Raw genomic sequence first — 13,467 nt, forward strand, 5'->3', positions numbered from 1 at the left:
TACCTTACTTAACGAAAACTGCATGTGTATCCACTAAGATGGAGGAGTGATCACTCATATTAATACTTATTTACAACTTCTGAAATCAAACCTAAGAACTCCTGAAGAACCCTAATATATTGGAGGTGTGGTGGCAATACCGCAAAGTGTGGTTAGGCTGTTCATATACTTGGTGGTTCAGTGATTTTAGCCCATGGAATAGAAATTGAGGAAGGAATAATAGTAGATGTGAAAACATTTTGATGTTGCACTTGCTTTGCAGTATATATTGTGGCCATCTGTCTATCTCAAGAAACAATAGAGTGGGCTTTCAAGGGTGAAGTCAAACTGCTGTGTTAGCAAAATCAGAGTGACCTCCCAGAGGCACAAGCCTGGGCAGTAAGTATGAGGGTCCTGGGCTTCTCAGACCCCCCCCCTCTTGGCCTCAGTGATGTGGTTCAGACGAACGCAGCTTGCCTACAGGAGTTGCCAGGAGGCGTACAAGGCCGTTTTAGGGACTCCACTCCATATTTATGTAGCGTTTACTCATTAGCCTTTTCTTCTCCCAAAGATATTACACAAGGCAGTGGAGATTTAGGATCAGAGTTTTCCTTCTCAGGTTGACAAGCCCCATCTGCCCCTCACCTCCCTCTACAACCTGTGCAGAAGCTTCCTTCTTGACAATTGGACCCAATATTGGTCTTATCTGCTCAATCTGCTGGAGCCTCTCTTCACATGCAGGGGAAGTCCCTAACTCATTGAGGGTTTGAGACCTATTGGCTACCCTCACCAGGTTTAGCTGTCCAGTTGAAGCCGTTCCGGGGGAATGGCCACTGTCACATGCTGACAGCTTCTAGGAGCCACAGATGAGAGCTGAGGGCAGGGCGGGAACCAAAGGTGGACAAACTGCTTTAGAAGGAGCATGACATGACTCCAAGAGCAACCAAGATGATCAGTGGTCTGGAAACCAAGCCTTATGAGTAATGGTTGAAGGAGTTGGGTATGTTTAGCCTGGATAAGAGGAGACTGAGAAGAGATATGATAGCCATCTTCAAATATCTAAAGGGCTGTTACATGAAAGATGGGGCAAGCTTGTTTTCTCCTGCTTTGGAGGGTAGGACTCAAACCAATGGTTTCAAGTTACAAGAAAGAAGATTCCACCTAAACTTCAGGAAAGACTTACTGATGGTAAGAGCTGTTCGACAGTGGAACAGATTCCCTTGGAAGGTGGTGGACTCTCCTTCCTTAGTGGTTTTTAAGCAGAGGCTGAATGACATTTGTCATGGATGCTTTAGTTGAGATTCCTGCATTGCAGGAAGTTGGACTAGATGGCCCTCACGGTCCCTTCCCACTCTACAGTTCTATGATTCAATATTGATCTGTTACTCCTGATGGGTGAGGTCAAACTTTTACTGCTTATATTCAAAACTTTGGCAAAAATTCAGAGTTCTAATACAAATTGCATTTGCAAAAACAGTTAGCAAAACTATATTGTATATAAAACACTAAATATGAATGAGAATCAAGGATAAAAAACAACCAATAGAACAAAGTATAAGAAATAATAGAATATATTGGTTTTTGTAAATTTTGTAAAGTAGTACTAAATGGCAGGTTTCTTGTGTGATAATCTAATGCTAGAGAGAATTCCTCTTTTTCATTATGTTTAAAATACTTGATTTGTGTCACACCCACTGAAACTGCCTCTTGATGCTTGCAGTTATATTGGGAGAAATGCATGGATCTTCCCTTATTATTACTTATCTATCTACCAAGAGCAAACACATTCTGCAACCAAAAATCTGTTCAGTGGTGGTCAGTATACAAGAGAAATATTTAAATAAAAACATAGTTAGTATTGAAACTGGTATTAGTTCACAGTGCTGACAGGAGTATGATAATTCCCTAGTAACGCCCCAATTTTTCATGTTCTTAATCATTTCCATGCTAAACATTTGCTCCTATCCAAATTAACTCATTTTATACTGAGTGTGCTATAAACAGAAATCTCAGTTCCTTAGGTGCCTTTCTGTCCATTTGAATAAGAAATACTGCTTGAAACATAAACACCTTTTTTCTGCTTGCCTGGCACAAATAGCAGCTTCCCCTGGGACAGTGTTAGAAACTCAGATATAAAAGCTAATCACCAAATGGCTTCTTAAACCCAGGTTACAGTCACCACAGCAGAATGTCAAGGCACCTTTTTGATGTGAAATTTTGCTAAGTAACATTTTGCTTTCCCATTACTTATTTACCTACTAATTTGTGTAGCTGTCCCATAGCAGAAGTACTCTAGGAAGCCAGTGTGGTGTAGTGGTTAGAGCGTTGTGCTAGGACTTGGGATATTAGGGTTCAAATCCCCACTCAGTCATGAAGCTCACTGGGGAACCTTGGGCCAGTCACAGCCTCTTAAACTACCTCACAGGGTCCTTGTAGGGATTAACTGAGAATGAGGGGATGAACATGCACTCATTGAAGAAAAGGGTGGGATATAAATGCAGTGAATAAGCTTACCGGCTTAAGGAAGCTGGAGGGGGCAGCCAGATGGAGATGTCTGTCGCCAGCCTGGCACCCAGAGATCTCCACATGCTCACACATACTGCCTCCTCCTGGCAATGAAGCAAAAAGAGGATGAGCAGAGGTTGGCAACTGCAATAGCATTGTTGCTGATACGGTATTTAGCTTGAGAAGTGCAGCACAATGCTATGACAGCTGTATACCATCCTGCACTTTGGATCTTAAAATGGATGTGAGAATGACAAGAGAAAGAGTACACTGAAATTTATGACTGCTCCAATGCAAACACAGCACTACATGGGCGCTGGATGAGTATCTGAAGCAGGATATATAAAGAAGCCTCAGAGACACTTATTTTGCAAGGCTGCCTTTTGCAGTCACACTAGTAAAAAAATTATGGGCTAATAATTTCTATCAACCTACTTCAAAGATGCTCTTGCTATATTGTAATTTGAAGCTGTGAGCTTTCAAGTAGTTTGATCTATTCTGGCAAATAGGGCCATAAGATACTACCTAGGTGGTAAAGCTTGGTGAGACTTCTCCTGTAAATAGTTCCCAGTACATAGAATTTCACATAGGTTTTGTTTTATCAACATCATTAAAACAAGTTTAGCATTAGCAGACTTCATCTTTTTTTCAAAATGTCAGCTGATTGAATGTCTGTAGTGTTCAAGGGTCAATTGCATTCATTAGACTCTTTTGCTGTGGTTCCACTTTAAAGCCAGACATACTTTTGGGTGAACATCAATTCTTGAAATGAAGGGGATAGGCTGGAGTCCACCAATATGGTGAACATAAAAATAATAATTTTGACTTCTGCTATCTGCTTTATAGTGGCATTCCCCCCCCCCTCGATTGTCATGCAAGCCTAGTGCCCATCTGAATGAAGCAAATTTAGTATTTCAGTCCTTTAACAATACCAAAATATAACTCCGTCCCATACAAAGCCCTGCTTAGAATGCATGGAAGTGGTGGTTTCAATCACAAAATAGGTTTCTACTCGGGAGAAGGAGAACTGTCAGCTGAATTTGATGTCTCCTGCTTGGCAGCTTCAGCTTGTTACCTATCCTGCTCTCTTATGTGTGCTGGGTAACAAATCCCAAGTGGTCTCCCCTTTGGGGAAAAGTTACAACATTTGTGGCTTTTTTAGTTCAATCAGAAAAAGACAAGCAAAGGGAGAGATAATGCAGTATGTAGAGAAAGTTGGATAGAGAGAAAACCAAGGCCATCCAGTGAAACTAGAGGATTCAGGCCCATATGTTAACTATGGAATTCACCATCTCAAGATGGCACTAAGAATCAGCACCAAGTTGGATGATTTTAAAAGGAGTTTATACAAATTAATGATATCAGTGACTACTAGTCATGAAGGCTTTGTTCTGTTTCTGGTATCAGAGTTGATGTGCTTCTGACTATCATTTGCTGGTGGGTGCAAGAGGGGAGAGTAGTGCTTGGGTTCTGTTTGCAGGCTTCCCATACCAGTAGGTAGTTGGATCACTGGGAGAATAGGAGGCTGAACTAGATGAGCTTTTCTTTCTAATTATTTTCATTAATAATAACAAAGCAAAATAGTAAGTACCAAGGGGCAGAAGAAGCTTTTCTCCACCGCTGAGCACCAATATTAGAAATTTGTGACACACATTCAAAAATCTCTTCAAAATTTGTAATTTACATAATGTACTTGGCAGTGTACAAAATTCCCATTGTTCTAGGCACATTTTGCAACAGGGAGTTTCATTAGCACCAGTAGTTTCTGAGCTCTGGGTGCAGTACTGCACCTAAGGTTTCAGACTAAAACTGAGAAGTGGAAGGAAATGAGAACCTTTTTCTGCCTCTCCACTTCCAGCTATTCTCTTAAGACTGGAGTAGAGACCCTGTTAATAATGTTAGGGAGGTGGGCACGGGAAGGACTAGATCAGGCACCCCCAAACTTCGGCCCTCCAGATGTTTTGGACTACAATTCCCATCATCCCTGACCACTGGCCCTCTTAGCTAGGGATCATGGGAGTTGTAGCCCAAAACATCTGGAGGGCCGCAGTTTGAGGATGCCTGGACTAGACTATCTGAAAAATGAACATAATATTTTAGCTGCAGTTCATTCATTTTCAACTTTGTATTGTTATTCAAGAAGTGTGCCTAGACATTCTGTTGTTGTGCCCACAACCTAGGTTTAAGGTGCCATTTAGCTCTTAGCTTTCATATCTCAGTTTCTAACACTGGTACTCAGTGTGTTTTGGCTCATAATTTGAATCCTATGCAGAGACAGAACGCTATTTGCTGCAGTGCTCAGTGTTCAAAGATGGAATAGAAATGAGTTTTTGTGATATCTGATGTAATGAAAGATATGTTTCCATTAGGAAGATGACTGAACTCATAAAAGTTTATGAATACAGTATAACATTCATGATTTCACTTGGCCTCAGAGAAAGCTAGTTACTAAAGCTGTGATTCTTTGCACAATTACCTAAGAGTAAGTCCCAATGAATTCATTTACTTGAGTTAAATTCTATAGAATTATGTTGTATAGGTTGATTTTTATATTTGTAGATTTTCCTTTATTTTGAAATTGGACATTCAGATATATTGACAACTATCCTCTTTGTGTTACTGTAACAGGTTCCTTTTACTTTCTAATATCTCACTAATGTAGAAAGAATTGCTCTTTTTCCATATGATGGTTATGAGATACCTCATCCCTTTCATAAAATGAGAGCTGAAGCTTTGAAACAATGGTCACAAAAAGCCTCATGCTGAAGTTCATTTGATTTTAATATGAGGCAGAGTTATGTGTTTATGTAATTTTCTCTGTTTAAACAAAAATGCTTAGTTCAATCAAGCCTAGTAACTTTAAAAAAGTTTTTACCTAAGGAACTTGAAACTTCATAGTCTATATGATTGATTGATTCTTGAGATTTTGTTTTACTGTATTTAAAAATATATTGCCTTTCAAGCACAGCAATCAAGGCAGTTAAATATTGTTTATAACAATGCAAAATTACTTAAAAGCATATTGTCATATAGAAATATGCTTCTATGGCTGCAGGTTTATTATGACAGGTTTATTCTGAGTGCCAGTTCTGACTAATCAAATTTGGACTTTGGGACCCAGCAGTTGGTCTTGCTGCTTAACCTGAAACCACCTCGTTTTGCATTGTCTCCTACACCACTTCCCACAACCAATCTTCAATACTCCCTTTACGTATTGGTAAATCTTCATTTAGAAGTTGGGACTAAAAGCTACACATTATTAGCCTTTTGTGCTTGTGTGAAGACTCAGATTTCATTAATATTCTGACATTTAAGATATTGAACTGAGAAATCCTCTACTATGTGTTTTTTTGGGGAAACTATCTTTTAAAAAAGTGTATTTTGTTGATTTATCAAACTTAAACAGAATTACATAATAACTACAAGTAAAATTCCCACCCATCCATCCTGATTGGATTTATCTCTAAGTAATACATAATTTCAGTCTAGCTCTAGGTTTTCACAAGCATCAATAAAGTAATGTATTGAAAGTGTCATCCCACACTTGTTGCATGTGCTCTTGATGGGTGAAAGCTGTGTTCATACTGTGCATATTGAATAAAATCAAGCCAAGCTCTTACTACCTGTACAATGTTCACATAGTAAGGTGGTTTGTCCATGAATATCAAGCCCCAGGTCTGTGAGATCCAAGATTCAAATCTATCCAAATTGTATCTGCTTCCTCCCTATCTGCTCAGAAAAATGCCACATATCCAGTGCCCCACAAACATCAGGGTAGCTTCAAGATGGTGATATTGAACTGAAAAATAAATGTCAAGAAAAGGAAGCACTAGGCACCTCCTTCCTACCTACCCTTCTGCTCCATCCCTCAGCCTATCCAGGCTGGTTTTGGTTGTGGGGTGGGGGGTGGAGCTGAAATCTTAGTAAGATATGGTTAAAACCTTGAATAATACCTTACACTGGGAGGTTATTTTGTGTATTCTGAGTAGCTGAGGAAGCATCTGAGTTTTGCACGAATCTTTTTAGGCCTATTGATTCATTGTACTATTTATTGGGCTCCATTGCGAATAGGCACAGTGCATGTTTTGTACTGTTACTAGTGCCCATGAGAACTTCCCACAAGGGATCTGCCTTTTGCCATTATTTTCTCCAATGCCTGCTTCTGGCATTTCATTAACCTTTCCACAAGAGTTCTGACATATCATTTCAGAATTGCATATACACAGAGAGAAAATCCTTTTCACCAATTCCTTTTTATTATCACTGTGGATTGCATGGGGCGGGCGGGATAGTCATAGAGGCATTGGATCAAAGATTTGCTGATAGACATTTAACCTGACTTCCTCAATTTGGAATTCTCACAATGAATTTGCTGGGATCAAAACATTGTTGGGTGAATTTCTTCTTTTGACACATTTACAGGAATGTTTCTGCAACTGAATAAGGCATTCAGTTACGGTAGTTGGTGGGCTGGGAGGACTTGCTTCCAAGACCCATCTTGCCAAATGTTGGCAGTAACAGCTGCTTTGATCAAGAGAGTCCTGTATGGGATATATCTCCCATGTCACATCACAGAACTGCTGTGGTCCACAGAGCAGGTTGGAGTTGAAAGTCCCAAGCTATTCCCATAAGTAAGGGGAGAAAGGTAGTTTCCTTTTTCCTTCTGAATTAGCAAAGTGTTGGATTTGGGAGGAGATAGGTACACAAAGCATGGCCCCATGGTGTGTACAGCATGGGTAGGCAAACTAAGGCCCGGGGGCCAGATCCGGCCCAATCGCCTTCTAAATCCAGCCCACGGATGGTCCAGGAATCAGTGTGGGCCGTAGTCTGGGGTCCCCTGTCCTAACCCACAGAAATGGTTTTTCATGGAGTGCAAGGGGCTGAAAAATCCTTATGTTCTGCATGGTGCTTTGTGTTTAGGTCAGTGCTCTTAACTTTGGGAAATTGTTTGCTTGGTCCCAATTCTAAAATAACAATAAAGAAATGCACTTTAGTCTGATTTTCCGGCCCTATTCTTTGCCCAACAAATGGCATTGTTCTTTGTGGTTAGCTCAGTGTCTGTTTACACCAGGTTATTTCTCTAGTTGTCTTTCCTGCACAGCAGGTTTGACCATTTTTATCCTACGACCTTTGTTGTAAAACTTGTTCTTTATCACACTGTAATATTGCTTCTCACACTGTAATATTACTTGCTGGAGAATAATTATGGGAAAATGTTTTACTGCATGGTTTCTCACTTCCCATATGTAGAACACATATGCTATGGAAAACACTTGTTTGGGATAATCCTCATACTCTCACACTTAAGATGCCAGTATTAAGCTGCATCCTTGAAACCTTGAGAACCCATGAGAATGCAGTATTGAACTACAAAGAATGTTCATGACAAGTCATGACATGCCTGTTAGGTGCTTACCTGCCTGCAGCATAAGCAGTTGTACCATAGCCACTGAATGCAATCCATAGATTCAAGCTATTTGAAAGCTAGACCACCTCTTTGAGAATGCATAAAACATGATGGCTCAGAAAGCTCCTTGAATAGGCTTGAAAATATGGCACACAGAGGGTAAAATGCTCTGTGTGCTGTAATTTTATTAAAATTAGCTTTTTGCCTGTTAATCCAATATTTTGTGTGTTTTGCTGGAAGGCTGATTAACTTTGGTCTTATTGCTTCTTCTGCAGTCTCTTTTGGTTCCACAAATGTTTTCTGGAGGTCTGATAATCAATGTGTGAAGGTGACATTGTAGAATTGGAAGAGACCCTGACGGTCATCTATTCCAGTCTCCTGCAGTGCAAGAGTATCAATGCCACTGATATGAATTTCCTGAATTTCCTGTTAGTAAATATCACTTCCAGCTCCATAAAATTCAGACAACCATCAGGCGTTACCCAAGTTCAAGGACACATACCAGCCAGGCAAAAACGTTCAATGGTATGAAATAGGTCTGGTGAGAGGTGTGGCCTGGGGAAAATCCCAAGGGCAAGATAGAGAAGAGGTCTGAAGAGCTGCAGTTTGCCCCAGAACTGAAGTATATACATTTATAAAAATTAGAATAAAAATAGAAATATTTGGCAGTTTGAACAGCTATTTGGTGGCACGGTTGGGGGAGTTTTCTATTATAATCTAGGAAGTATACATAAAATTCAGTCATAATTCCAATGAAATTGGCAATAAACCGATGTTCTAGCCCTTTATGAATAAATGGTCTATTGTGAATATATTTTCTAGTTAGCCTGTTGTGAATAGATTAAAATTACTTCAAACTTCCCAGTATGATGTCTGCTTATGGCAATGGTGAGAACTGTACGGGGTGTGTTTATACACGTGTGTGTATTTGTCCAGAATCTTCAGTAATGTTGTTTTGTAGTGCAGTATAAATTACTTACCGTAATTTCAGACTGGAAAACACTTGTGCTTGGAGGGTTGGGAGAGAAGTCTTGCCTAATTATTCACCTTCTGAACAAGATTTCTTAAGGATTTTTTTTCTTTCAAAAGCACATAATACAAATTGTTTTACATCTTGTCCATGAATGCTATGGGTTTTCAAGGTTCCGTCTACATTGCTTGTAAGCAGTAAGACATTCTTTTTCAGTTTATCTTGAGACTTATATTCATGATTTAATTTTAAATTGTGATTGAAGTGGGCTGAATCATACTGTGGTATATGCATGTGTATATACTGTATAGTAATATGATCCTAATGTGTTCTTTGGCAGTTGAGCAACACTGGAAATGTAGAACAATATTTATAAATGTTTATAAATTTTAGTTTAATGTAATTTAATGTTAGTTTATTTATGTTAGCGTTTCTGTAATGTTTGTAAAACAAGTTTTTATTTCATTTTTTCTGCAGAGGAAATAAAAGCAGAAACTGGAAAACAAAGGTACTTTTTTCTTTATTAATCATGATTAATTGCTCTGAAAATACATTCAGCATCATTTGTACAGAGATGAAGTCAGTTGTCATTGTACCTTGGGGGGGGGGGGCTTTATGAACTACAGTGGTACCTTGGGTTACAAACTTAATCCATTTCGGAAGTCCGTTCTTAAACCAAAACCGTTCTTAAACCAATGCGCACTTTCCCTAATGAGGCTTCCCACCGCTGGATTCCGCTCTTAGATCGAGGTAAAGTTCTCAAACCGGGACACTATTTCCGGTTTAGCGGAATTTGTAAACCAAATCGTTCTTAAACCAGACTGTTCTTAAACTGAAGTACCACTATATGTTTTCTCACTAAGTAACCATGCCTGGAGTGTATGAAGTTCACTGCATACTTTTTTGTAACTTGTAGAAATTAAAAACTTTTACTTGTAGTGTACAAATTAATTTTTAGAGCACTTTCTTGCTAATCACTCTGACTTCAGTTTACACTTGGAAAACGTGTAAAGTATGTCAGCATGCTGTTAAGAATAATTAAGAGTATAAGCATCCTTGGTGAGAAACAAGTTTTTCATGCTTTGTTAGACATTTCATGGCTTCAGAACAGTCTTGAGATGTAAAACTTGGTCTCATCACATTTGCCCTTCTGACACAGGACCTCCCTATAGGCACCTAGTATGAAGGGAACATTGTAGCTCTTTCAAATTTTAAAAAGCAAGCAAGCCCTAAACAAAATTGTTACTTTTCAGATGGTGATTGGACCAAAAATTTAATTGCAAGTCTATAAAACAGTCCTCCCCTGCACATGCAAATGAAACATGGTAAAGGAGCACATATAAAGGGAAACAGCAAAGAACTAAAAAGATTCTCATGTCACAGGGTTCTAAAGCATGAAGGTACAAAATGAAATCCTTAACCAAATGGCAATAAGCATAGCAATTAAGGAAACAATTCTTAAATCGCAAAGTAACATTCAATATAAACACACAGGATGTATAAACTGAACCAAAATGCCTCCTAGCAGTAATCCAGAGGCAGTATATAATAATGATCTAACAGGTATAACAGTGAAATATGTAGTTAGAAAACTAAACTGGACACGTTTCAACCCATATAGGTATTCCTTACTGTAAAATGATGGCAGTATTAATATATAGCCTCTCTTTCCAAGCTTATTAAAGAACAGTATGTACAGGAACAGACTGAAGACACATGCTATAGCAGTATTTACAATACCACAAATACAAACTAAGTTTTTATTTTGGTATGAGCTTTCGTGTGCATGCACACTTCTTCAGATTCACTGTATCTGAAGAAGTGTGCATGCACACGAAAGCTCATACCAAAATAAAAACTTAGTTGGTCTTTAAGGTGCTACTGAAGGAATTTTTTTTATTTTACTTCGATCCAGACCAACACGGCTACCTACCTGTAACCACAAATACAAATACCATGTCACAAGTCTGATTATTGGTTATCATAGAAAGGAACTAGGTAAAGAGTAAAGGGGCCCCTGACCATTAGGTCTAGTCACAGGCAACTCTGGGGTTGTGGCACTCATCTTGCTTTATTGGCCAAGGGAGCCGGCGTGCAGCTTCCAGGTCGTGGCGAGCATGACTGAGCTGCTTTCTGGCGAACCAGAGCAGCGCATGGAAACGTCGTTTACCTTCCCACCTATTTATCTACTAGCACTATGGCGTGCTTTCGAACTGCTAGGTTAGCAGAAGCAGGGACCGAGCAACGGGAGCTCACCTGTCGCGGGGATTTGAACCACTGACCTTCTGATCGGCAAGCCCTAGGCTCTGTGGTTTAATCCGCAGCGCCACCCGCATCCCAGAAAGGAACTACACTCCTACTAATATTGAAAAAAGTGCTTCTAATCCATAAGTAGAAGTTGTTAATAAGGGAGTGGGGTGCCAACTTAAAATGGAATTGGTAAATTTCACCCAAAATTGTAGAAAAAGCATGAAAGCTTACATCCAATGTCATGTGAACTTCCCCTTCCTTTCTTCCCTCCTGCCCCCCCCAATGTGCTCCAGAGGGTTGGGAAACCCCCACAGTGCATTTAGAGATTAATGGGGTTTATAGGAAAGAGGAGGGAGAGGGAAGTCTCATTGCACAATTGGGTGGATATCCTAAGTTAGGTACTGGAATGGTCTTGCAATATATATGTTTGTTCTTAGGAGGAATGCAAAAGCCTTCACTCAATAATAGATAGCTGGATTTTGTGTGCAAAATCCAACCTTACCTGTCATGAAATCATTACTTAAATACTGAAAAGCAGTTAGTCCTAATTTACTGGAGGGCAAACATCATTGTCTTTGATCATGATCAAATGAATTGAAAAAAACCAACTGGATGCTGTTACATGTTCCTGCACAAGTACAGTACAGTGTAAATGATGGTACACATCTTTTTAAATCCTAGCTCTTAAGAAACATTAATTTATATGTAACTCTTTACTTTATCCTTTATCCATATTGAGGTGCCTGTTATTCATATGGAGGACAAAATCCATTTCACATCCAAACCAGCACGCACAACCAGCCAATGAGTTAGCTGACTCCAACTAATACATATTTTCTTTGAAAGCCTGCTAAAATCCATAACTTGTTGCTGTGTTCATTGCAAATTGTTACATTTGTCTTGACTTCATAGCATACTTTTGCTAATTTCTGTCTTTATTTCGGATCAGTTTTAATTGGTAAGATGAATTTTTGACTGTTAAAAGAGAAAAACTCAACATAATCAAATACATGGTGGTCAACTGTAGATGTGTCTATGTTCATATTAAATTGTTTTGCTGTTAACTGCCATTCTAATTGGATCTTCCTATTCAGTCCTCCTCATGGAGAAGCAAAGGCTGGTTCAAGCACTCTTCCACCTGTGAAATCAAAAACAAGCTTTATTGAGGCAGACAAGTACTTCTTACCATTTGAATTGGCATGCCAGTCCAAGTGTCCAAGAATTGTTAGTACGTCATTGGATTGTTTGCAGGTCTGTATTGAATTACATGCCATTAACTTTTTTTCTTAAATTTGTGGTTTCCTTTTATAAAGGAAGGAAATATAGTTGTTTCCCTAGAACATTGTTTCCATAGAACATTCATTACTAACACAGTACAACTAGAGAGGTTTAGGTTGTTTCATAAAATTTCAGCATAGAGAAATTGTTTGTTTTAAAGGTAGATTGCCTTGCTAAGAATCTTTATTAGAAGACAATTGGACTGCTCACTCGCCTGGTTCAGATGTAATGGTTAATCTATTGTTTAGTCCTGGGGAATGTGCTATTGATGTCTCGTGTTTCCTCCATCCTTTACACACCAATGTGCTTCCCTACTTCTTCTTTTGGGCCAACAGTTTTTCTGCTATGTTTTAATAAACATGAAATAATGAACCCACTTTGAACTAGAGTTTCTGGTTGTCATTTGGAGACAAACTATATGCAGTGGTAACCATTACTTGCCCTAGTTCAAATGCCACAGTAAAAGACGGTCACTGTAAACTGCACTGGTGATGGAATGCACATTGCACCACTGTCTTGCTAGTTCCCGCTTGGATCTGTTTTCCCTCTCATCTCAAGTGTACTCCAGGATTTTAAGAAATCTAATACTCTGCAATGTTACTGTCAATGAGAATTAACCTGCATGGTACAAAATATAATAATGTGTTAAGATGGCTTGTTCAGTTGTATTTTTGCTTTACTCCCCAGAAACTTATAGCTTATGGACATTTAACTGGCAGTGCTCCAGATAGTACAGCACCTGGGAAAAAATTGATTGATAGAATTATTGAAACAATATGTGGCTGCTTTCAAGGTCCTCAGACAGACGAGGGGGTTCAGCTACAAATTATAAAGGTAATCTGATGTCAACTGATCATTAGCTCTCATTAGAGTTTGCTGTTGAAATTAGTTCTACGCCCAAGACAGTGACTTGCAATTCAAGCATGTTGAACAAGAGCTGAAGCTGTAAACATGTAATAGTTTGTTTAACGAGTTAGTACCTTAATTGGACAACAAGAATATTCATTCAGTGTTGCTTATCAGTTTCACAAAAACATTTTATTGTTAACAGAAATAGAATTGCTTTTTCAGGGCCCTA

At 39.0% G+C, this 13,467-nt stretch overlaps 1 protein-coding gene across 3 annotated transcripts in view; it reads left to right on the forward strand.

The window, feature by feature from the left end:
- The window catches only part of ARFGEF1 (ADP ribosylation factor guanine nucleotide exchange factor 1), a 63,171-nt gene that overhangs the window by 7,708 nt on the left and 41,996 nt on the right, over positions 1-13,467 (forward strand). For all 3 annotated transcript variants that reach the window (XM_060277764.1, XM_035125747.2, XM_035125749.2), the window contains exons 2-4: positions 9,339-9,369; positions 12,206-12,362; positions 13,077-13,223. In XM_060277764.1, the coding sequence (XP_060133747.1) occupies positions 9,339-9,369; positions 12,206-12,362; positions 13,077-13,223 (335 nt within the window). The remainder of the gene's footprint in view (positions 1-9,338; positions 9,370-12,205; positions 12,363-13,076; positions 13,224-13,467) is intronic.

Source organism: Zootoca vivipara, chromosome 8 (assembly GCF_963506605.1).
Source record: "Zootoca vivipara chromosome 8, rZooViv1.1, whole genome shotgun sequence".
In the NCBI taxonomy this organism is placed as follows: Eukaryota; Metazoa; Chordata; class Lepidosauria; order Squamata; family Lacertidae; genus Zootoca; species Zootoca vivipara.